Genomic DNA, 26,196 nt, shown 5'->3' on the forward strand with positions numbered 1-26,196 from the left:
CAGATTGAGTTTACCAAATCTGCTAATCATTTTGGCAACTGAACCTTTTTTGGCTGGGAAGAAAAAGACCCTATTTTCTCTATCTTCTCTCTTACATCATTTCTCCTATGCTCAAGAGTAGTTCCTTAAACCTAAAGCCTTCAGGTCCCGAGGAGCTTGGTCCAGGAGAGAGACTTTGTATGTGGTCACTGTAACTTTTATGCCCTGGTCAGTAAAAAATCATAAGCAGAAATAGCTGAGTTTGGCAAGTCTCTTCTGCAGGAGAAAATAGAGCTGATGCCAATTATCCTTCATGACTGCTATATGACTGACATAGAAAGTAAAAGGTGGATCCTTCTATGGAGATATAATTAGAAAGTTAAATAACCATCTACTTGATGTAGGATCCCTAAAATTTTTATATAAAAGAGCATCACTGTTTGTTTACCATATTTTATCATATCATTTATAATGTTTTGCCACTTTGCTATCAAAGTAAAGGATTAGGTCACATTAAAAATTTTCTGATACTTTCCCAACCCCACCAAAATTCCTATTTCTTCATTGTCACTTCTGAGTGTAGTGTTAGAATAAAGCTGTTCTGATTAAAGCAATTAATATTGGGGGAGGTAGATGGCAGTGGATAGTGCACCAGCCCTGAAGACAGAAGGACATGAGTTCAAATATGGCCTCAGACACTTAATACTTCCTAGCTGTGTGTCCCTGGGCAAATCATTTGACCCCAATTGCTTCAGCAAAAAAAAAAAAAAAGGCATTTAATATTAATGTATAATTGAGTAATGTTTTTTTTAAACTTCCTTCTAGCTCAAGGTATATTGACTTAATAAAAGACCATTAACCCAAATGCCCCTAAGTGGAAGAATCAGAACTAGTGACAAACTGAAATGGACAGTTTCTGGTAGCAAAGGGCTTTTTGAAACCTCTTAAATAAAGAAGACTAGTCCCCAAAAGGAACACTAAAAGGCTTAGAGTATTAGTGAACATCATCTGTGTTGGTATTGGAAAAACAGAACAGAATTTTTTTTTTTTTAGTTACCTTGTCTAATTTTAATTCAAGTTGTGCTGACTGATTGGAGTAGATTAATGAGTGTACTTTAGCATGCTTTAAAAAAAAATCTAGCTAGCAGAACTAAAATTTCTCTAGCTTGTGAAAATGAATGAGAGCTTTCCATTATTAGAATTACGATCGATAACTTTTCCAACAATAACAATTCCCAATGGGAATGAAGATGAAAGAGGACAAAATATCTGCATGTTGAAAGGAAGGCACTATATATGTGTATGTGAGAACACATTAGAACATTAGAAAGTTAAATAACCATTTACTTGATGTAGGATCCCTAAAATTTTTATATAAAAGAGCATCACTGTTTGTTTACCATATTTTATCATATCATTTATAATGTTTTGCCACTTTGCTATCAAAGTAAAGGATTAGGTCACATTAAAAATTTTCTGATACTTTCCCAACCCCACCAAAATTCCTATTTCTTCATTGTCACTTCTGAGTGTAGTGTTAGAATAAAGCTGTTCTGATTAAAGCAAGATCTGGAGCTGGAAAGTACCTTGAAAACCATCTTTTTCAATGTACTCATTTTTTGCTTGAGGCATACTACTGAACTAGAAGAATAAAAAAATGGGATTTTTAGGTATCATTTAAAACCCTACAAATTTCTTCAAATTTAATTCAAATTCTTTTGTAACTCTTTAATTTTTGGTCAAGCTTATTGTCTTTGCAAGTGATATTCAATAATGGATCATAATTTTGCCATTTTATAATTAACAAGTTGAGTAGACCAGATTTTTGTAGTGCCTGTCTAAAAACATACAAATGAATGGACCAGTTCTATAAGCTCCTTATCCAGCTGTATATCACAATCTGTAAATAATAGACATTTCCTGTACAAATAGGCTAACATCTTTTGAGTGATTATGTGACCAGTATAACAAGAGGCAACACATTATAGCCATGATGGACCATACTTTGTTGACTTTACATATGGTGAGTCTTACCATTTGTAGAGAACTCCCTCTTTTGAATTCTTCTCTGGCAGTGGCAAGCACCTTAAGCAAATGTATACTTTTCTGTTTTAAAATATCATTAATAATTGGAAGGTCATCAAGTAATTATGTCTATTATTATAGCTTTCAAATTATCTCATATGACTTCGATATGCAAGAGACATACCCTTCTGGAAGAGTTACTTTTTAAGGCTTTATTTTATTCTGTTGAATGAAATAATTTTTACTGTCATCTAACATAAAAAGGCTCTTATATTCTCTGTCCTTTTCATTCAGTTGTGAGACTACAAAAATCTGATCTGCTTTAATTGTGAAATGGTAACGTTGTGATCTATTGTTTAATATCATTTGCAAAAAGCTCACTTAATCCTTACTGATGTCTTCATTGGTGGTTGATATTATTGGTGATTGATATTAATGAATATATAGATAACTAATAAAGATTTTATATAGATGAGAGGGTATTTATGGGCATCTCCTAAATTTATAATTATTAGTCATTACAAAAGAGTTGCTATAAACATTTTTGTGCAAATAAGTCCTTCCCCTACCTCAGTTAAAAAAAATTATTTGGAATATAGATGCTTTTGAACAGTTTTAGAGCCCTTTGAGCATAGTTTCAAAATGTTCTCCAAAATGGTTGGATTATTTTACAACTCCACCAACTGTACATTAGTGTCTCAGTTTTCCTGCATCTCCACCAACACTTATAACTTTCCTTTTCTATCATATTATAGGCCAGTAGTTACTGATTGACAGTATTTTTTTTTCCAGCAATAAAATCTACCTTCCCCAAGGTATGGTGGTATACCTTGAATATTGATCCCAGAATGACGATACAGTTGTAATCTTTTTTATAGATTTACATACTCTTGTTACATTTTATTTGTTTTTCCTCTCTTCAGTATCATTTCTTATTCCCTTCTAAGCATTTTCCTGGACTGTGTATACTTCAAATGTAATAAGTTCCTCTTCCGCATATTGTTCTCTTTCCAGTTTTGTCCTTAAATAACCTTTGCATGACTTTGCTTAGTTGGCTATGTGACCAGACTTTAACTGATTTTACTTTTCTGTTTTCTGCTTTATGAAACAACAATGCACATAATTGTCTTATTATCCAGCTTTGTAATATTTTCAAAATGAGATTTTTAAATTGATATAATTTTAGGCAAATAGGTCAAAAATTTATTGATGCTGTCATTTTCTGGATTTACTTGTTCTCTTTGCTTTAGCAGTTAATTAATATATTGTGAAACTTTGTGAAATTATTATGCAATTATATCACCAATACAAATTATTGGTATTATTTGTTTGTCATTATTTGTTTAAATACTTAAATAACTTTTTTTGATTATGTACTATACCTTTTCAACATTATTCTTTGCTTTTTTTTTTTTTTTTTTGCTAAGGCAATTGGGGTTAAGTGGCTTGCCCAGGGTCACACAGCTAGGAAGTGTTAAATGTCTGAGGTCACATTTGAACTCAGGTACTCCTGACTTCAGGGCTGCTGCTCCATCCACTGCACCATGTAGCTTTCCCTACTCTTTGGTTTTTATTGATTCTCATTTTGGCTTTGAAATGGTGATGGTCTGACTGTACACAGATAGATGATTCACATAATACATTTTTTCCCTGTGTTAAAACAATTTGTTTTTCTGTTTATTGCAGTATTGTTTGGTGTTTAGCACATCATCTGCCTCCAAATTCTTTTTTTGAAAAAAATGTTCAAGATATTAATATCATAGTTATCTTTAATGCCTTCAACATTATCTGAACTTCCATTCTTTCTGAATGATGATTTTCACTATTTCTTCACATTCTCACTTTTCCTTACCTTTGCATTGAAATCACCAAGTCACCAGAACGTATGCTGATTTCATTTCAATTATCTCTCAAGTACTTCAAAGAAATTCCTTACCTCTTCATCCTTAGCAACTAATGTTAATCCTTCAGTTATTTTTCCATTTCCATTCTTTATTTGCTGTTTCCTTTTTATCTTGGGTTTTGGTTATAGTAAGAATGTTAAGATTGATATGATTTGCTTCTGCCAGTAATATGGTCATTGGTCATTGGAGTAGGATTTTACATTTAGAGTATCAATAATTTAATTCAATTTAATTTAATTCAATAGCCTAAAAAAACTTTGATTCTTATATCATCTATGTTCTTCTCATTCTGCTACCATCACTAAAAAAGTAAAAGGGGATGGCCATACAAAAATGGGGAGCATTTTGTATATTTTTGATGGATTGACACAGTCAAGGAAATAACTATTAAATGGCTATTAGTCATCTCTCAAGAGGGAGTACATAGCTTAGTACATAGCTTGATTAGGTGATCAGAAAATAGACTTGCTTTATGAGTAGAACCATACTTGAAAATATTTGTAGCATGGTAAGATTTTTAGAATACAGATTCCTTGATATAGATTTTGTGACCTCAGAGTCACCTCTATACTATAATGAATCATTGGAAGATGATTTTGTGGAAGTCTTTGATATGTGTATAAATTATTCTTCAAAGATTTTCATGGGGCATATAAGTGTGCATGGTGTTATTAGCTTTTATTTGCCTTTTGTTGATGTTAGTCCATGATTTCCAACCTTTTCAAACATTTAATATTCTCTCCTCTTGGATTGTTTGAGAACTGATCTTTCAGTGTCTTTGGAATTTTGTCATGTCCAGCATGGATTTCCTCTGTGTATGTTTGATTTAATCCAGTTGTTCTTAACTTTGTTTTAAATTTTATTTTTACCTTCTTTTATAAAAATTGCAACTGTAATATTAGAATACAAATCTATTGACATTGATAAAAAAAAGGTTTCTTAAAGAAATCTTGGGGGATCCTTTTTGTTTTGTTTTTCTTCTGTTTTTCTTTTCAGTTTTATCCTTAAATGATATCAGGATAGCCTGATTTAAATGACCCTTAAATAAATCTTTCTGCAAACTTGATTTCCTTCATATTGCTTTTTGTTCTTTTTGAAGTATTGCTGCACATATCTTCCCATATTCCTTTAAAATGTTATACAAAAACATTTAGATTCCTGCCATATCCCTTTTCTTGTCAATCAGACCAAGCGTTTGTTGATGAAGAAAATTGCTAGTCTTCTTTCCTCTTCTTGGCAACTGATTTGCTGTGGTAGAACGTTCTTAAGAAACTGTGCTAATCTCTGTCAATGTGTATTCATTTGCACAGTTCTCAGTTTGGCCCATTAACAGCTTTCTAAGATATATCAAGTTTAAGTTCCCTAATTTTCATGATGTCAGTTCATTTTTGTTCTTTATCCTTAGGTTGGACAAACTGTTGTTTTAAAAATGATTCACAAATATTTGTTTCCTGTTAGAATCAAATCAATTTCTTTTTTTTCCTCTGAGTATTATTCAGTGATTACTCTGTCTAGTGCCTTATCATTCTTCTTGAAGAAAGTATATATAGGAGCTTCATACTCATTTACCATGTAGGTGGGATAAGTCTGCAAACCTTTGTCTTCTTTCATTTCTTCACATCCTTTTCCACTGCTCTTTTCAACATTTTTCTTTATGCTTTGTATCACTGTCTTATGGTCATTCAGTATTTAAGCTCATGTAGAATTAGTTTAGAGTTGTTATCAAGTTGTTTTTTCTTTTTTTTTTTTTTTTTTGGTAAAATTTAACTACTTCTTTCTCTGTGATAGATGCTCATATATAAGAATCAATTTGTTATTGTTTTATTTCAGTCATGTCTGATTCTTTGTGACTCCATTTGGGATTTTCTTGTCAAAGATAGTGGGGTGGTTTGACATTTCTTTCTCTAGTTTATTTTACAGATGCAGAAACTAATTGACTTGCCTAGGGTCAGATAGCTGATAAGTGTCTGAGGTCAAATTGAACTCAAGTCTCCCTGACTCCAAGCCCAGGACTCTATGTTCCACTTAGCTATGCCTTAGAATCAGATTCAAATTCAGGCCTTTCAGAATCTATGCTAGAGTTCTATCCACATCACCACCTAGCTTTGATGAAATGGGCATTGGGTTATTAAAGGAGCATATGTCTTATATTTAGGACAAGAAAACATGCTCAAGAACACAGTGAAACACTTACTCAGTTTTTCTTAGCATTGAAAACTCTGTTCTTTATTCACATAGATGAAACCTCAAGATTCTTAATAGCACAGTTTAGGTCCGTGAAAAGCTATTTTAAGTTGTTTTTATTCTATTAAAACATTTAAATTAGGAATACATTTTGGGGCCACAATATTAACATGTTTTGTGTAAGTCAAATTATATAGTCTGTTAATGACAATATAATTATACAAGTCAGTTAAATACCTCATTTATTATGAATGAGTTATTTCAGTTGTATCTCTATGATCCCATCTGGAGTTTTCTTGGCAATGATACTGGAATGTTGTACCATTTCTTTTTCCTTTCAGTTTGCAAATGAGGAAATAAGACAGACAGTGGTAAGTGACTTGCCTAGAGTCATATGGCTAATAAGTGTCTGAAGCTGGATTTGAACTCAGTTCATCCTGACTCCAAGTCTGATACTCTATCCATTGTGTCACATAGTTGATATGATTTATATTTTAACTTCTTCAAACTCTAAAGATGATGTGGTAACCAATAATTTCCACTGATAATTGATATAGAAATCTCATACTATTGGTTTGAATTTGCAGAAAGTTGGAGTTGCTTTTTGTCTTTCTCTTTCTTTCTTTTCTTTTTTGGAGGTAGGGATAATGTCTATGGTCTATGATTTCATTAGTGTAAGGAACACCTGGTATAAGAAACTCAACTAATAGAAATCAGCAATTTACTGTTCATGTGTGAGTGTATATGTGAACACACATATGAAATCCATCAGATACTTAACATATTTTGCCAAAATTGTAGCATCTTCTAGAGTAGACAAGATATTTCAGAAGTTTGGAGACTAATGTGCAAAATCAATGAAAAATGTGTTTTAGGTCCAAATTTAGATCACTCTTCCAAGTGAACAGTGTCTTAATAGAGGAAAAATAGTCTCGGTGACTTTTCTATCTGACCTTATGAGACTTGATCTTACATCAGACCAGGTATGCTGTACTAGATCTTTAAAAAGTTAGAAGGATATTTGTTGTCTAGTCATTAAGAAGCAAGGACAGGGCACTGAGAAATAATGAAGTGTCTTATTTGGTCAATCAGTTTGGCTGGCATCTATTCCTCTAACTCTGATGTGAACTTAATTATATTGGGCACAGACAGAAAGAGAGCAGTATGTACAGTTGTTATGTTGGCATCTGTTTGTTTAACCTTTGATGTCAGTAAAAAAGCCCCAAACAAACAAACACCAAGAAAAGAATTCAGTAACTATAGCATTCTTGGAAATGGAACAAAAGGAATTCTTCCATTTGCATTCTCTCTTTTCCTCCCTTCTCCCTGCCCACATTACATTTTCAAAGAAATGACATAATTCAGAACAGGAAAAGTCTCAGAGGTCATATATTCTAAAACTCTTTCTAAAGATTAGGAAAATGATGTACAGAAAACATTGCCATCATTAATAGGTAACATATCTATTATGCTTTTAAGGTTTGTAAAACACTTTACATATATTTATCTTAATCTTAACAACAGTCATGGGATGTTATTGTTATCCCCATTTTATGGATGAGTAAATTGAGTCTGGGGCAATGTTACTTGCCAAAGGTTACCAGTAAATAAGTGTTTGAGGCACAATTTAAACTCAGACTTTCATAATTCTGACTCTGCCTACTAGTTTACTAATTATCTCAGTGACTGGTGGAAAGTAAGATAGGTTGAGTTTTAGTGGAGCTGAGACTGTAAATCTGGTCTCCTGACCCCACTATTCATTCCACAGTATCTTGGTTTTTAAGTTGATACTTTTGGGAGGATGTGGAAGAGATGAACAGCTACTTTTATAGGCAGAACATATGAATCTTATGTATGAAGGGTCATATTTCTTAAACTTCTAATCTAAGATCTTCAAATTTCTATAGTGCTCCATGGAGTTAAAATGGACTTCAGGTTCACTTAAATAGTCCATCATTTATTTCATAGATGAATCAAGAAGGTGAACTATAAAATAACTGAGAAAAGCCAATGTTTGGGTGCTTTGTTTTACACAAGGGTTTTTTAGCCCTCAATTTTTGGAATTCAAATTTTATTTGATTGCACCAAAGAAATAGATCTTTTAAAGAAAACCTTATAGTGAATGTTTCCTAAACTGGAAAATCCTTTAATAAGGAGAAGAATAATCCTCCTAGCACAGCATGTTATATGGGAATCAGGGGTCCTCAATTTCAATCTAAATTCCCCTACTCATTTCTTCCATAAATGAGTAAGTCAATAGCTAAAGAGACATGTAGTAGAACCTGTGGAACCCTGATTGCGATCTCCCTGAGAAAGTAAGAACAAGAGCAGGTTCTGTTTTTATGTTTCCAGATTTTGTGTTTATGGCATGTTTCTCTTCTTTTGCTTTGAGTAAAGGGAGTTGAAAAATATACCATAAATTCAGAATTATGCTATTTGTGTTCCTAAGTTGCTATCAACAAACAATAAAATATAATTTCTAAATTGCATAGTAAAGGAACAAAAAGCAAATGGATTTTCCCTTTTCCCTTAAATTTATATCATTACCATGATCTCCTTTGTCTATTTTATTGCTCTTGAGATTACTATTAACTATTATTCCTTGTCAGTTGAATAGTAATGGATTTCTTCTTCTTTTTTTTTGAACAGAGTTTGAGAGTTGGAAGGGGGGGGGGCTCTGTGATCAACCCAGATAGAAAAGAAATCCCTATACTGACTAGTGCTTATTTAGTCTCTGCTTAAAGATCTCTAATAAGAGGGAACTTCTGATCTCTCCAAGTAACCCATTCTATTTTGAGGCAGTCATCATAACTGTTAGGAAGTGTTTCCTTGACATAAAGCCCCAAAATTTGTCTTCTTTTGTTGCTTTTTACCCCTTGTCTCTTGATTCTGCTCTCTAGCACCAAATAGAGCAAATTTACTACTTCCACATGATGGCCCTTCACATACTTGGAGGCAGGATTTTTGTCATGTTATCTGAGAGGACAGCATTGGCAGATAGCTTTCTAAGCTTGGTACATTGTTGGTATTAAATAAGGGATAAATAACAAAGCAATGATAATGTCAGTGCAGTCTATGAATGTGGGTTGTTGTTTGTTTGTTTTTGCTATCTATAAATATTATTTGTATTGGTGACAATAACTCTTAGCTATTTTACCAAGAGCAATAGAGTTCATAGGAAGGGCTCGAGCTCCCTATGTTAAGTAGCCCTGAAGACATTATTTGCCTCAGTCAACTATTTTTTTTTTAATGCTTTATTTGTGCACTTTGGTTGACTTGGTGATTAGCCCCAGGCAAAAATAAGTTGGTTCTGTAGATGAGGAAACTGGCCAGAGTTTGTAGCCATGTGGACACCCTGGGGCCATCCTTAATTAATTTCCTATTTGGGTTGTGCACTTCATTTATGATTTAATGCAAACTGATGGATCATTATAAAATGTTGGATTTTTCTACCTATTTACCCTCAACATTTTAGTATCAAGGGAATCCTGAATTATCATGTTCTGCTTGATTGTAGGAGGAGAAATAGAGTTTGAAGTTGATATTTGAGCAATGAGAAGGGAATTGGAGAACAGGGATCTGAGGAGATCTTGACTATTGCTGGATGAAGAAAGAAGGTGAACTGAATAATTGAAACAAATTGAACCTTATTTGGAGGCAGCTAAGTTGCACAGTAGATAGATAATGAGCTAGACTTGAAGCCAAGAAGTGAATTCAAATATGACCTGAAACACTCATTATGTGATCCTGGGCAAGTCATTTAAACCCTATTTGCCTCAGTTTCCTCATCTGTAAGAAGAGCTAGAAAAGGAAATGGTGAATTCTTCCAGTCTCTCAACTATGAAAACTCCAAATGGGTCAGAAACAGTGAGACAGGATTGAAAGTGATTGAATAATAATGTTTTATTCACAGCCATGAAATGACTGGGAGAGACAGAGAGAGAGAGAGAGAGAGAGAGAGAGAGAGAGAGAGAGAGAGAGACAGAGAGAGAGAGAGAGAGAGGAAGATATCCAGATTAAGCTACAATTGTAGAATTATATTTAGAGGGAATTTCCTCATTTCAGAATCCCCTGTCTCCAGGTCTATCATTTTTTGGTCCAGTGGATAGTGCTTAGATTTGGAGTCAGGAATACTTGAGTTCAGATTCTTCCTCTGACACTTAATCAAGTCATTTAACTTGTCTGAAAAGGTTTGACTAGGTGGTCACTAAGGCTCGTGACTCCCAAATGTATGACCCTGTGATATTTCCCTTAGGGATTGTATTTTGTGTGTAAAAGTTTGCGTGTGTGTGTGTGTGTGTGTGTGTGTGTGTGTGAGAAAGAGAGAGAGAGAGAGAGAGAGAGAGAGAGAGAGAGAGAGAGAGAGACAGAGACAGAGATAGAGACAGAAAGAGAGATACAGAGAGAAAGAGAGAAGAGAAAGACAGAGAGACAGAGAGACGCACAGAGAGAAACAGACAGAGAGACAGAGAGAAAGAGAAACAGGGAGAAAGAGAGAGACAGAGAGAGACAGAGACAGAGAGGACGTGAGAGAGGAAGAGAGAGAGAGAGACAGAGAGAGAGAGAGAGAGAGACAGAGAGACAGAGAGAGGAAGAGAGACAGAGAGAGGAAGGAGAGGCTGGGTTCTTAAATCAAAAATTTTCCTTTTTCTCACTGTTGATTTGTAATTCAATAAATTGGAAGATAACTAATTTAAGTGTGGGTTCTGATTTTGATTGAGATTATTTTAGGCTTCATAAGGTGGGCTTAGTAGAAACTGGGGCTACAAAACATTCATCACTCAATAGCCAAATTTTGAATTTAGCTAAGTGCTTTTGATGGAAGATACAATGATGCTGTAAGCCTTTTCAACTTCATAAAATCTGCTAAACTATAAGAAATCACCCTATATATCATGGAGGCAGTTTACCTAGAAAATAGATATTGAAACCAGGAAGACATAGGTTCACATTCTGCCCATCATATATACTGGTTCTGTAACTCTGGGCCTCTAGATTAGTGATGCTAAAGGCAAAAAGAAACAGATCTTGGTAGATTGAATATTGATTTAGAAAATCTCAAGTTAACATTATGTATGTTGCATTATATTTTTTCATTTTGTTAAACATTTTCCAATTAAATTTTAATCTGGCTCCAGATAGAATTTTAAAGTCCACTGGCTAAAAGTTCAAAACTTCTACTCTTAAAGTGTCTTAAATTGAAGAGATGGTTTTAACCCTCATCTGGTTGGTTGGTTGTTGTCCTTAGTTCTTGAAGAGGACCAAAATGACATCACTATTGTTAGAGTTGAGTTATAATGTGTCTGACTGTGGCTGATTAGACCAAGACAAACTCAGAGTGTTCTGCCACATTGGGCATAAATAGTCCCTGTGACCCTTTGGGATGGCTTCTCTAACTCTGAACATTTCACATTTCTTCTGATTCAATTCTGCTTTGCTCAAAGAGCACAACACCCACTCTGATGAGGTTGTGTTATGCTGGGCAGTCCTATGCCAGTGTAAAAAAAATTGATTTAGAAATCAGTTCTAAAGTTTATGAGAGATTGCCAGTATCCTTATATTGCTTTTTCTGTGAGTGCTTGCCCTGTGAGAATTCTCCATGAAATAGTCTTTTAGGCAAATGTACATTTGGCATTTGAACAATGTGGCCAGCCCAATGGAGTCTAATAATATGTGTGTGTGTGTTTTATGTGTATATGGATATACACATACATGTGCACCCATACATGTACACACAGAGAGAGACATGTATCATCTGCTATATACATCATCCGCTATGTGCCAGGTAGAGGCAACTAAGTAGCTCAGTGGATCATCAGGAAGACCTGAATTCAAATGTGACCTTAGATACTTACCATCTAACCATGGGCAAGTCACTTAATCTCTTAATTCTATTTGTCACAATATTCTGAAGAAGAAAATGGCAAATCATTTTGCCAAGAAAACTCCATAGACAGTATTGTTTTGCTGTAGTTCAAAAAGTCATGAAAATTAGACATAACTGCATGACAACAATGTGCTCAAGATACAAAAACTGGCAAAATAAAGTCTTATCCTCATGAAACTTCAGTCTAAGGGAGGAACCAATCAGCAAACAAATATGTACAAATATTCCTGGACTTAATCCAGTTCACAGATAGAGTGTCCCAAAAGTTGTATTGTGATATTAAGCCTTATAGACTATCCTATGTATCAATAGAGGAACATTCTATTTCATGAGTGAAGTGGTAGTTTTTGATGGGTCGTATATTTCTCTTATTTTAGAATTCTTTAACTTGTTACTACATATAAAGTATATGAGGAAATACAATGGTCTATGTTTCAAATGTCTTACAATGCTTGCAATGTAGCAGAAACCAAACTGTTGGTTTGATTTCTAATTTACTGTTTGCTCAGAACCTGTGAAATGCAGTCTCAGTAACTTAGAGCAATTCATGCGGGAGAAAATGTTATAGGAGCTAGAAAATTAACCAGGTAGAAATCATCATAAGACTGGAGCAATTAACCACATCTCATAAATTATTGTGTTCTGTGTAGTCTGCCAGACAGCATGGACAGGATCTAGTGTTTTGAAATATTATTAAAAAGTGAAAGATGTCAGGAGTGGAGAGCTTGAGTTTATGAGAGATTGCAAAAAAGGGCAAGAAGTCTGTTTCTGTAAGTAAGTCATAGAAAATAAAGGACTTCTAGTATGTTCAGGCCTGGGCATAGCATTTGTGTCACTGAAAAAAAATACCTTCTAAGGTATGACAAATTTTTATTTTAAAAAATCACAGTGGACAGCTAGGTGGTACAGTGGATAGAGCACCAGCCCTGAAATCAGAAGGACCTGAGTTCAAATTTGACCTCAGACACTTAACACTTCCTAGCTATGTTACTCTGGGCAACTCACTTAACCCCAATTGCCTCAGGGGAAAAAAATCACAATTGGCATTTCATACTGCTTTAACTTTAGATTTTTGAAGTACTTTACAAATATTTCCTTAATTTATTCTTAAAACAATTCCCTTCTCTTTTCCCCTTTTCCTCTCTTCTTTTCTCCCTTTTCTCTCCTTTTTTCCTTACCCCTCTCTTTCCTTGTCTCTTTCCTTCCTCTCCTCTTTTCTTCTTTCTTGTCCTACTTATTCTTTTCTCCTTCCTCTTTTCTTTCCTTCTCCCTCCTCCTCTTGCCTTTCTCTTCCTTATATCTCTTTCTAGTTTTTCCTCCTTTATTTCCCTCCATTCTTCTTCATTGCTATTAGAAATTACTTCCCTTTTGTTACTTTCATTTTCCACCTCCTCAAAGTGAAATGATTGTGTTAAAGTCTCCTCTAAATCCAGCTCGAAATTCTATGATAAGTAATTGTTATTTGAAGTGAATTTTACTTTTGTTATTTTAGGTCCCAAAATTGCTAATTTTTTTCTGGAAAACTAATTTCTCCTTCCCCTCCTATGACAAAATATCTTTCATTTTAGGAAATGTAGTAAGTAGAATCATAAGTTAACATTGTTAAACAATATCAAGATAGGTTTCCTAGAAGGGATCAAAGAAAGAAAAATAGATTCATTTTTTGAGCGAGTAAGCAGTCCAGAAATGGATGTACTAGATAGAAAAATGAAATAATATGCTAATGAAGAAAAAAAAAAGATGTGGAAAAAGGTGAAAAGTATTAGCTCTGCTCATATGTATGTATGTATGTATAATCTATTAAGAAAACCTTCATTGGTTCTATCTTATCCTTTCCCTGTAAATACCTCTATCCAGAATTAGGTCTGCCTTCCCCCTGGACTATATTTCCTATTACTCTTTATTATAGACACCTTTACTGTTTCATATGCCACTTTCATTACTACTTTTATGTTTTGTTCCCCTTTTTGATAAACTTATGCAAATGGGTGCTCAATTTTTTTTCTTTCTTTTCCTTTGGCAGAAAAGAACAAGTTAGCATTCTGTATCAGAACATCAACATTTTGGAGCCAAGATTAATTCAACCTTATGAACATGTTATCAAGAACTTTATTCGAGAGATCAGACTTCAGAGCACTGAGATAGAAAACCTGGCTATCGCAGTGAAAAGGTAGTGGAAAAAAATTACATGTATGCTGTATGTATATATAAACACATAATATACACTTATATATGTATATATTTATATTTCTATATATTCCTTCAAATTTCATTGGTTTAAGGAACACGCAGGAAGCCCTTTCACCCAATTTATATTAGCAACTGCTCTGTCACTTAAAGTCTTAGAGAACTTCTTGGTCGAGGGATCTTGGTGATTTGCCTATGGTCACATAGCCTGTATATGTCTGTTATATGTGAGATTATACTCAAGTCTTCCTGATCCCTAAGTTGATTGTCCATTTTCTATGCCAGCAATTTTTACACTTTGGGATTTCAGGATTCCCTTGCAGTCTTAAATCATGAAAGACCCCAGAGAGTTTTTATTTATATGATTTATTTCTGTTAATATTTACCATGTTAGAAATGAAAATATCTTAGCATTATTGTGAAAATAATTTTCACTTTATTGATCATCTGAAAAAATATTAAGGCCCACTTTTCCTCCCACTGGGGTCTGTGGAACCCGTATTCATAACTTCTGCCTCTCTGAAATAATGTTAAAATTGCAATATATATCACATGCTTTTATTCAAAAATATTTATTTTATTAAAAATTTTAAATTTCTGAATTAATTAAAGCAAAATTTGTTAGTGGAATATTAATGAAAGGAATTCCCCTTTGCAGTTTCGTCTTTTGCATTTTGTTGTTTATTAATTACAAGAATGGGAAATGCTTTTACTTCCTGTTTTCTCATCTGTGAAATGAATCCTAGCTCAATGCCAGGAAAGTAGTAGATGTTTAATAAATGCTTATTGATTAGTTGATTAATATCTTTCCTACATAATTCATGCAGTTGTTGTGAGGATCAATAATGATTTTGAAAGCATAATGGTCTTATGAAGAAATGAATGGTCTTCTAAATCCACTGGCTTTTTTCAAACTGTGGAGAAAGAATAAGGTTCGGGCCTCTTTAAAAACTTTAAGGAAAGTGGTTCTGGTAAGGAAATTAGAAGCAGATGGGACTAACAATCACAATTCTTTGAAAAAGTAGCTTTGAATTATAATTAAGACAGCTGAGAATAGATGCTAAAACTAATTTTTTAAAAAATATTTTATTTTTTCTAATTATATGTAAAAATAATTTTTAACATTAGTTTTTTTTAAAATTCTGAGTTGCAAATTTTCTCCCTCTTTCTTCTTTCCCCTTCCTGTGACAGTAACACATTTCATATAAGATACATTTACAATCACGCAAAACATTTCTGTGTTAGTCATGTTGTGAAAGAAAACACAGGCCAAAAAAAAAACCATGAAGAAAATAAATGAAAAATACTATGCTTTGACCTGCATTGAATCTGTTAGTCCTTTCTCTAGTGATGGATGATGCTAAATTTAAAAGTAGTTGTTTAGACAGATAATTTAAACTCGGAGAAACTAGGAAGAAATTGTGCTGTCTTTGAAGATAGCCCTTCCTGGAGTTTTACGGGTTGGATGACCACTTGTTGGAAATGTTGTAGTTAGTCAGCAAGTGTTTATTACTCTATACTAGACAGAGGCAGTTCGGTGGCTCAGTGGATAGAACATTGGATGTGGAATCAGAAAAACCTGAGTTCAAATTTGACCTTAGACATTTAATAATTATTTGTTAATGAAAAAGTCACTTCGATTTGCTTTAATTACTGGAAAAGGAAATGGCAAACCATTCCTGTATCTTGGTCAAGAAAATCCCAAGGACAATATTGGTATGCTATGGTGCATGGGGTCAAGAAAGAGTCAAACTCTGCTGAACAACAAAAATACCACAATGTGTACCAGATTCTTCTAAGCACTGAATATAAAGAGAGAAGGCAGTCCTCTAATAGGGGAGACAACATACAAATATAGTATATTTATAGATAATATAGATCTAATATAAATGGAAGGTAATCTCAGAGAAAAAGCACCTGCCAGGAGACTGGTGTTGAGAAGAAACCAGGAAAGGCTTCCTGCAAAAAATGGTATTTGAGCTGAGACTTAAAGTGAATCAGAAGATAAGGGACGGGAAGAGGAACATTATAGGCGTAGTGGATAGCAGGTACAAAGACTTGGAGATCATGCTGTGTAACAAGACTAATATAGTTGAATCATCGACTACATGGAGAAAATTAAATGGTAAGAAAACTGGAATATTAGCATGAGACCAATTTGGATTACTTGGTATGGAGGCTGCTATTAGGTTCTGAAATATGTTGTCCCAGATATACCTTTGTTACCTGTATAGGTAGATGATGCAGTTGTTAGGTCTCAGGGTCTGGAATTAGTAAAATCTGGATAGTTGTGTAACCTCGGGCAAAAGTCAGTTAATCTCTGTTTACTCCAGTTTCTTCAATTGTAAAACCCAAATACTAACAGCATCTACTTTCTAGAGTTGCTGTCAGGATCCAACGAGATAATATTTGTAAAATACTTGACATGGAGACTGGCATGTAGTTGATGCTATGAACCTTTACTTACCTTTACTGTTCAGTGTCCTCCTAGCAAAACTTGCTTGACTTGGAGTGTGAATCCCAGATGAAAGGCTTATGCCCTTTGTGACACTGAACATATCACTCCATCCCTGCAGGCTTCAGTTTGTCCTTTGTTAAATGAGAATAACAATACCTTTTTGTGTCACTCAGAGGCTAATTATGAAGAGAAATGCCTTGTAAATCTTAGTGCCAATGAAATGTGAGCTTTTCACAATTGGTGATTTTGGTGGTGACATGATTTAAAGAAGCAAATATTGTAAAAATTAACTGCTGGCATCAGTGGTTTGATGTTTGGTGAAATATCTCTAGAGGATGGTTAGAGTTCAAAGTGTGTGTGTGTGTGTGTGTGTGAAGGAAATGAAAAAAATTCTCTCTCATTATTGTGTTTTTAAATAACAAAGGTGAATCAGAGGATGTGCCCTTTAAAATTTTCAGAGCCCAGGACAAAGCAGCCATCCAGTTGAGTGAGCTAGAAGAAGAGATGGACCAGAGGATCCAAGCCACAGAACATAAAACAAGGAAAGATGTAAGTGTATAGCATTGCCTTCTCCTCCAAATGTAAATGCGGAAGACAACTGCCCTCACTGCCTCCTGTGATATTAGAACCTAGCATCTTGTACTTAGATTTCTGATAGTGGATAACAATGCCTTATATGCCTTTAGAATTCAGTATTGAAATTAATGGTTGATTACAGGTGCCCAGTATTCCCACTGCCTGTTTGTTTTTCACAATACACTTAGCCCTAGACTTTAGGACTCCTACTGTTGCTGTTTTCTCTGGGTAAGCAGCAAGGAAGATGAAACCCTGTTCTGATTTTGCCTTGGGGACAAAGAAAATAAAATGTTTCTGGAGGGAAATAGTATAATTGGTTTTTATTGTCTTAGTTTTATGGAGATTATCTACTTTGGGACTATTGCACTGCTGTTTGGAAGAGCATTCTGTGATTCCCTGTAAAATACTTAACCTTGGTGAACACAGCACTTAAGAGATTTAGGTTCTGTCGTGCTGATAGTTATCCCCATCTCATTTAAAATCTTAGTTTGCTCTGTCTAGCTAAAAGGAAATACATTTGGATAGATCAGAATAATTTGCTCCTTATGAATTATTTGAAAGGTATTTTCATTTTTTTATGCCCAGTAAAATGTGTGATGTATTAAGTAGCTATGGATGAGTGATCCAAACTCTGCATTTGAAATGAAGAAGCCTCTTTAAGATACTAGTTTATTGAAGAGATTTGGTGAAGTCATTACTTAACATACCTTGGTTTCACTCTGCTTTAGAATGCATAGCAAATGCTTGCTGCAGTTTCAGTTTAATAAATGGAAAGAGATCTTTGAATAGAAAATATGAACTCATAGATTTGGAGCAAAAGGTCATTGAGTCCATCCCCTTAACTTTTCAGATGAGGAAACTGAGGTCTACAAAGTGACTTGCTCCAGGGTAAGTGACAGAAGTAGGATTTTGAAATTGGTTCTTTCTGATTCTAAGACCAATGTTCTATCAATGTTATACAAATGAAAAATCATTTTATTATTCTTGGGTTACATTGCCTTTTATTAACATGCTTATTTTATAGATGCTTGCATGACACATCAACTGAAAAATTGGGAAATAGACTTTCTTTTAAAAGTAGAAGTTTAGACTTTCTTTTAAATTTCAGTATGCCTTGATAGGTTAAAAATAAACCAGGAGAAAGGGGAGGTCATAATAAAATACTTGATATTTCTAGCACTTTAAAGTTTATCAGGTATTTTAGGCATATTATTGCATTTGATCTTCATGGCAGCTATCTGGAAGTAGACAGTATTGTCTTCATCTTGCAGATTATTTCAAGTTCAGCTTTCTTTCTATTTTCTTTATGCAGTTACTGTAGATCAAGTGTGTTAAATTAATGGTAACTGTGGAGTAGGGAAAAGCAAGAATTAGCATAGTTTATAGGAAATCCTTCCAATGGGATTGATACATTATTTTGTTTTTTTGGTATGACATTTAAAAGTTTAGAGTTATGAAGTTTCTTCTTGCCCTTAGTATTAATTTGATTTGAATTTGAATTCCAGCACAAATATGTCCCAGGTGAGAAACTGGGTGAGCAGAGGCAGTTAACTTCCATTTCTCCATTTGTAAAGATGATTAAGCCCATATCCTGCCTCGAGTCTGTTTTGAGAATCAGATGAAAGAATGTAAAAAAATATTAAATAGCTTTATAGAAGTTCATTATTCAGAAAAACATCACAATAATGATAGTTCTTTGTACTAAGGAATTTGACTACTAGGTGGTGCAGTGGATAGAGAATCTGGGTAAATCCCTTATTCTTCTTTCCCTCAGTTTCCTCATCTTTAAAAAGAGTTGGAGAAAGAAATGACAAATCGCTTCAGTATCTCTGCCAAGAAAACCCAAATGGAGTCACAAAGAGTCAGACATGACTGAAAAAAAAAAACACTAAGCACTTTCCATGAAAGGATACTTAAGTGGAGTAACTCACCCTATGGAACTTTTTACTCTCACCTTTTAATGTTGCTTTTGAAAGCAAATATTTCAATTATGACTTTAATTTTTAAGTTTTAAAAAAAAAAGTTGGTGAGAAGGGATCATGAGTTTTGCCAGATTCCCAAAGGGGTCTGTGACACAGAAAAAGTTAATAATCCCTACTTTAATCAAACACATACTGACATACATATGAAGAGAGAGAAAGTTAGACAGAGAGACAGACAGAGACATTCATACAGACAGAGACAGAGACAGAGAGAGAGAGAGAGAGAGAGAGAGAGAGAGAAAGAGAGAGAGAAATAGACAAAGAGAAAAAGAACATACAGAGACATATACACAGAGATTATACACAGAGACAGAGAGAAACACAGACACAGACAGACAGAAATAGAGAGACACAGAGAAACAGACAGAGATACACACTCAGATAGGGACAAAGGAAGACACACAGAGATAGAGAGAGAGAAACAGACAGAAAAAGAGACAGAGAGAAGAAAAGAAAGAAAAAGAAAAGAAAAGAGAAAAATGACACTGGCAGAGGAAATATGACTGAAAAAGCTGCCTAGAATTTGAACCTAGATTCTATAACTAAAGAATACTATCTTTCTCAAGAATGGAATCACAGTTGAAGTACCTGGGCTCAAGGGAAAACATTCTAGGTGACTGTATTTTTATTAAGGCCTGCTTTTCTTTAATAGAGTAGAAAATGAGAAGCAGAGACAATTTGCTAAATTTTCAAGATTTTTCCTATTATTTTTTCTTAAAACCTGATTATATTATTTGGAAGGAAACAATATAGTATGGACTCTGGTGTCAGAAGATGCAAGTTGAAAACTTGCCACTGGGAGTATTGCCTATTTGATAATGAGGAAGTCATTTAAATAAACCTGAGATTCAGTTCCACCATCTGTAAAATTGAGGGTGTTGGGCTGAATGATCTGAGGTCTCTTTTTGTTTTAGATGTAAAATCCCTATAATTCCTGTGACTTGGGGGAAGCTGGAAGGAATTTTTTTTTTTTTTACTAATTAGTAAACGCAAGTACTTGTGTTTAAACATGTTACAAAAAGAGAAAGGAGGGAAATGAGGGCACCTAAAGGATCTTTTGACAGAATGCTTTGGAGAACTAACAACAACATTAATAGTAACCATAAACAATAATACTGCTTTAAGATTCTCAAAGTACTTCACAAATAATTTATTATTTCATACTCACAGCAACCTTGGAAGAGAGATTCATTATTATCCTTATTTTATAAATGAGGAAACTGAGGGAGGTAGAAATTAAGTAATTTGCCCAGAGTCACAAAGGAAGTAAGGAAAGCATCATTTATTAAGCACCTACCATGGGCATTGTGCTAAGCACTTTACAAATATTATTTCATCTCTAACTCACAACTTGGTGGAAGGTGCTATTATTATTGTCCTCATTTGACAGTTGAGGAAACTGAGGAAGAAAAGTTAAGTCTGTCTCAGAATCACTTACATAGAAAATATCTGAGGCCAGGTTTGAACTGAAGTTTGCTTGATTCCAGGTCTAATCTTTTATGCACCATACCACCTGGCTTTACTCTGGCAGACAAATTTGAAATCAGATAAAGAGCAAATTTCAGTAAAACATGAACTTCTCTTTTATTCCTAGCCATCAACATACCATTAGGAGTCAGGAAAACACTAGAATTAAGTAAATGAAAATATCATATGGAGAATACTTGCAGGTTTTATCAGAGGGGATGGGTGCTGGGAATTCCACAGTTACATGGCCTGAAGTTATGGCTCATTGCTCTCCAAAGTCATAGCTTATTATTTAGTGGACTGCCTCAAGAGATTTTTGAAATATAATTTAACAACTCTACTTAGAGGTGCACAAATCTCCCTCACTTCCTTTGCTGCCCTCTTGCTTGACATTTCACTTCTTTTCATTTTGAGAGCCCTTTAAAACCTTGCACATCATCAGCCTTTTTCCCCCCTTTGCTGTAATTTAGGTTTACTTGTTCACACTTCTTGTCTGTCAAACCTGACCTTCACATTCATCTCCTGCATTGAACTGACATGTTCCACAATTCTGATTTGAGAACAACTGGGGTTTAACATTTCTTAAAAATGTCTTCCCCTGCTGTATTCCTCATGGTAACACAGTGCCTTTGTCAGAGCAACTTGGCTTCAGAGTGATTTGCTATCATGGTGATAGGCGCTGGCTACTGGGATACATAATTTTGTTTGAATGTAAATATGTCAGTCCTGCAAAGAAGGTGATTACATAGCTTTCTTTGGGATTCCACTGTGGTTCATTATTTGTAGCTCAGCTAAGGACTATGTGGCTCTCCCCGCCTCATTTGCAAGATGTTTTTCTTTTAATAAACATAACTGAAGTAATTAGAATCAGGAGAAGCTGGATATTGGAAATTTTTTTTTCTTCAAGAGATTATCTTTGCTTTCTGAACCTGGAATGTCATGTGGACAATTGATGGCTCAAGCCATAATGGCCCTTTTGTTCTTGTCCAATTTAAGGAGTGTCCTAGGGAGGAAAATCTTTATAACCATCAGAGAAGATAAGACTATAAATATCACAGGGGCTATCATATTATAGATGTGGAGCTGTGGGGGACTTCATTGTTGTTCATTTATTTTTCAGTCAAGTCCAATTCTTTGTGACCCCATTTCAGGTTTTCTTGGCATAGATGCTGGAATGGTTTACCATTTCCTTCTCCAGTTCATTTTACAGATGAGGAAACTGAGGCAGAGAATTAAGTGATTGTCCAGGGTTATCATTTTTGAATTCATGAAGAGGAGTCTTTCTGACTCCAGGCTGAACACACTATCCATTATGCTACTTAGCTTCCCTTTAGATCTCACATAGTAGTTCATTTTATACCTGTTTAACCAAAATATTGGCATGTTTTAGTAGTTTCTGTCTTCTATTAAATTATGTTACATGAGGGCAGTGATCATGTCTTATTGAAGCAGTGAACTTTAAGAAATGGTGAAGAACATTGAATCAGGAAGACCTAAATTTCTCCTCAGATAATTATTAGGAAAGTTACTTACCTTTTCTCTGCCTCTATTTTCTCATCTGTAAAATTATTAATGGATACTAGAATAGTAATGGATGCTACCTCACAGCATGGTCATATGGATCAAATGAGATAATGCATGCACTGTTTTCTACAAACCTTAATGTTTTGTAAATGCTAGCTATTATTATCTAAGCTTTTTATGTGCCCAGTATCTAACATAAGCCCCTTCACAGAGGAGGAGCTGACTAAATGTTTGTTGGATGAATGGGCACTTGATTTTATAATGAAATGCTTCTTCTTTTAGGAAAAACGAAAAGCTGAAGAGGCACTAAATGATCTCAAACGTCAGTATGAAGTAGAAGTAGGAGATCTTCAGGTGACCATCAAAAAACTCAAAAAGGTGAGCAGCCAAGTTTCCATACCTTTCAACCTTTACTTTCTTTAACTCTCCTCAGTGATGGTGAATCTGAACATCTGCCTGGAGGGAATATAGGCTTCTCTTTGTAAAACCAAGCATTAAAACAATTTAAAACATGAGGTAAAGGCAAAGTGTGTTATTAAGCCCATCTACTGATTTTTTTCCCCACTTTTTTCCTACTTTATTTTTTATAGTAGTTTCAAACAACATGTAAAGACAATTGTTTTCTAAATTTTCTTCCTTTCTTCCTCCCTCCCTTGTTCTTCTCCTCCCTCTGTCCTAAGATAACAAGCAATTTATTATATATGATATATATATATATATATGTATCATACATATATAATCAATATAATTTATTTGGGAACCTTTACCTACAAGATGATTAAATTTGTAGCTTATTTGGAGTCCTTTGCTGAAGTGATCTAGAGGTTTATAAAGCATAGAGACTTTATGTTGTTATTGAGCTGTGTCTGACTCATTGTGACCCCATTTGGGGTTTTCTTAGCAAAGATGCTGGAATGATTTGCCAATTCCTTCTCCAGTAGAGACTTGGTAAAAATTGTATAATTTCTGCTTTAGAGTAGCTCATTCCTCAAAAAGGAAGAAGTTTATTTTGTTCTAGACATTTGATTTCATCAGGTTTGGTAATTTCTGGTACAGAAAACTCTTCCCTAGATGCACAGGGACATCACAGATATAGCTTCAAGATTAAAGAATTGTCTGAGTTACTGAAAGATATAGTGACTTTTCTAAGACAGAATGTAAGTCACTTGAATCCAGGTCTTAGCTCCAAGACTATCACTGTCACTTTGCTTGCTGCTTCAAGTGTAAAATAGAGTATGTTCATCTTGAGATATAGAATGTGTAGAACTTCTCTCTACTGACATTATCTATCTATCTATCTATTTATCTATCTATACTTTTGTGAGTGTATATACATTTATATAACATTTATATTCTCCATAAATATTTTTTATATCTGTATAACCAAATGTGATCAGCGGGGCAACACTGGGCCAGGAATCATAAAGACTCATCATCACAAATTCAAATTCAGCCTTAGACACACAACTAGCTGTGTGACCCTCTGCAAATCACTTAATCTTACTTGCCTCAGTTTCCTCATCTGTAAAATGATCTAGAAAAGGAAATGGCAAACCATTTCTTTGTCAAGAAAACCCCCAAAGCGGGGTCACAAAGAGTTGGGCATGACTGAACTTAAACCACAACAACAAACAAATACATGTATAGGCTTCCCTAACGGTCTTAGTGTTGCCTTAAGCTTTAACATCTGCTGCTTATTTTTTTCTCTCTTCCTCATTTTCTTCTTTCTTTCTCCTCTCTTCCTTCTTTCCTCTTCTCCTCAACAAGTTTCTATAGCTTCTCATATCACTGAGCTAAATAACACAAAGCCTTGGTTGTAGTAGACGTGGGTATGAATAAAAATCAAAATTTCAGCAAATATTAGCCATGAATTCTTAATTTTTTTCAAAAAAAAATTCCCCTATATGGTATTGTATTCTGAAATGACATCATTTTATGCAGAGATGTGAACCTTAACTAACTCAACCTCAACTCAGTTGATCATCCATAGATATATTTTATTTTCTCTTTCAGCTCGAAGAACAATCAAAGACCTTAAGTCAGAAAGAAGATGTGGCTGCATTAAAGAAAAGAATTTATGATTTGTCAACAGTAAGAATTATCTTTTCTCTTTAAGGAAGTTTCATGTGGGATGATCCTTTTCAAAACACAACATTGCTGTTATTTCATGGTTATAGGAATACAGGCTTAAAATGCATACAGCATTTATTTAAAAATTGCTCCAAGGTGCCTATGGACAAAAGTGCTTTTTATGTCAGGAAGTTCCCTTGTCACAGTCACTTTTAGGGAGAAGTAGTAAATGCTTCATAGGAAAAGGGATTCAGATTTGTAATTTCTTTGCTATGAGGAATCCCTGAATGAGGAAATACCATCTATTGTTCTAGGTAGACACTTTCTCTGTGAGTTACATCTTTAAAAGTTGACTAGAGCATTAAGAGGTTTAATAAGTGACTTGCTCAGACTCATCCAGTCCATATATATCACAGGTAGGCTTTGAATCTAGGTTTTCTTAATTTCAAAGACAGATCTTCACCCTCTAGGCCATGATGCCTATCTGATTAATAATAGTTTTTCTTTTTCATAAAAATGTTACTACTAATCTCTTGATTGTGATAATATTCAACATAAATAATTAAAGAATCTCCAAGGACTGGATAGTCTATATAGTAGTTATATTTTTAAAATACATAATTGATTATTTAGTAGTAGTGATCAATTTTTTATTTTATACACTCACACACACATATATTTAAATTTCTGAAGGAGATTTTCATTTTACTAGGGAATATTTTAAAAAATATATACCTTTTTTCCTTTCCACCAGTATCAATATGAGTATGAGTATGAGTGTGTGTGTGTGTGTGTGTGTGTGTGTGTGTGTGTGTGTGTTTAAAACTCTGGAAAAATGAAGAGAATAGAAATGGAGAAGGCACTTCAGGAATTTGGGATTTGAATAGTTTAAAACATTTGAGTTGTGTAGTACATTTGAGTTTGTATTGTCTGAAATTTATGTAATGACGCAGTTCATATTTTGAAAAGTATTTTCTTTTACAAAGACATTTAAAAAGAGACCTTCATTCATATTCCTTTAATGCATTACATGATTCTTCAGAGATGTCTTTTCCCCATTTTTTCCTTGGTTGAAGAGCATAGTCACAAATAAACTTTTCTTTTACTTTAGGAAAATCAGAAAGTTAAAAAAGATCTCTTAGAAGCACAAACAAATATAGCCTTTCTTCAGAGTGAATTAGATGCCTTGAAAAGTGACTATGCTGATCAAAGTCTGAATTCAGAAAGGTATGGAATTTCACATGTTTTTTTTTTTTTAAATTGGGAAAATTTAGCATGTACTTTAATGTTGTTATGGATGTATATGTGTTTAAATGTATCTGCAAATATTTTGCTTTCTGACTTGATAAATGGCTATTTAGATAGAATTGTAACATTGCCATTCCTTTAAGGAAATAAAATGCAAAGGAAATAATTTAAAAACAATTAGCAGGGGTAGGAGATTGAGGGGGAGGGGGAGGAGGGAGTTAGATGGTGCAGTGGTTAGAGCACCAGCCCTGAAGTCAGGACAACCTGAGTTTAAATCTGGTCTCAGACACTTATCGTTTCCTAATTGTGTGACCCTCAGCAAGTCACTTAACCCCAATTGCCTCTGGAAAAAAAATTAAGAAGGAATCTAATTATTTTTGATTTTTTTAAATCAAAAATAATCTTAAGTTTACAAAAAGAGCTCTTTAAATAACTATGCCCTTAGCATGTATGAGTTTCTTCTTTTTTCCTGTTTTTGAAAACTATGTCTTGCTCAGCATGGAACTACACCTGGCTTTCATGAGCTTGATCACATTGAAGGTCAGGGCAGAAGTCTTGATCTGTTTTGCTTTTGAACTGCGACAGTTTTGTCCTTCCTTAGGCAGCCTGATATAAACCCTGCTCCCTAACCAGTGCTCACCATTTTAGTACTAAACTTGGAAAGGACTTCCAATTGCCTTTAGCCCACTGCAGTTTAGAATTCCC

The 26,196-nt window shown here is 34.3% G+C and overlaps 1 protein-coding gene across 1 annotated transcript in view; it reads left to right on the plus strand.

Annotated features, from left to right (window-relative positions):
• The window catches only part of RASEF (RAS and EF-hand domain containing), a 103,630-nt gene that overhangs the window by 30,129 nt on the left and 47,305 nt on the right, over nucleotides 1–26,196 (plus strand). The window contains exons 2-6 of the mRNA XM_051966453.1: nucleotides 14,003–14,149; nucleotides 17,083–17,173; nucleotides 22,456–22,551; nucleotides 24,187–24,264; nucleotides 25,355–25,470. Of these exons, the coding sequence (XP_051822413.1) occupies nucleotides 14,003–14,149; nucleotides 17,083–17,173; nucleotides 22,456–22,551; nucleotides 24,187–24,264; nucleotides 25,355–25,470 (528 nt within the window). The remainder of the gene's footprint in view (nucleotides 1–14,002; nucleotides 14,150–17,082; nucleotides 17,174–22,455; nucleotides 22,552–24,186; nucleotides 24,265–25,354; nucleotides 25,471–26,196) is intronic.

Source organism: Antechinus flavipes, chromosome 1 (assembly GCF_016432865.1).
Source record: "Antechinus flavipes isolate AdamAnt ecotype Samford, QLD, Australia chromosome 1, AdamAnt_v2, whole genome shotgun sequence".
Classification (NCBI taxonomy): Eukaryota; Metazoa; Chordata; class Mammalia; order Dasyuromorphia; family Dasyuridae; genus Antechinus; species Antechinus flavipes.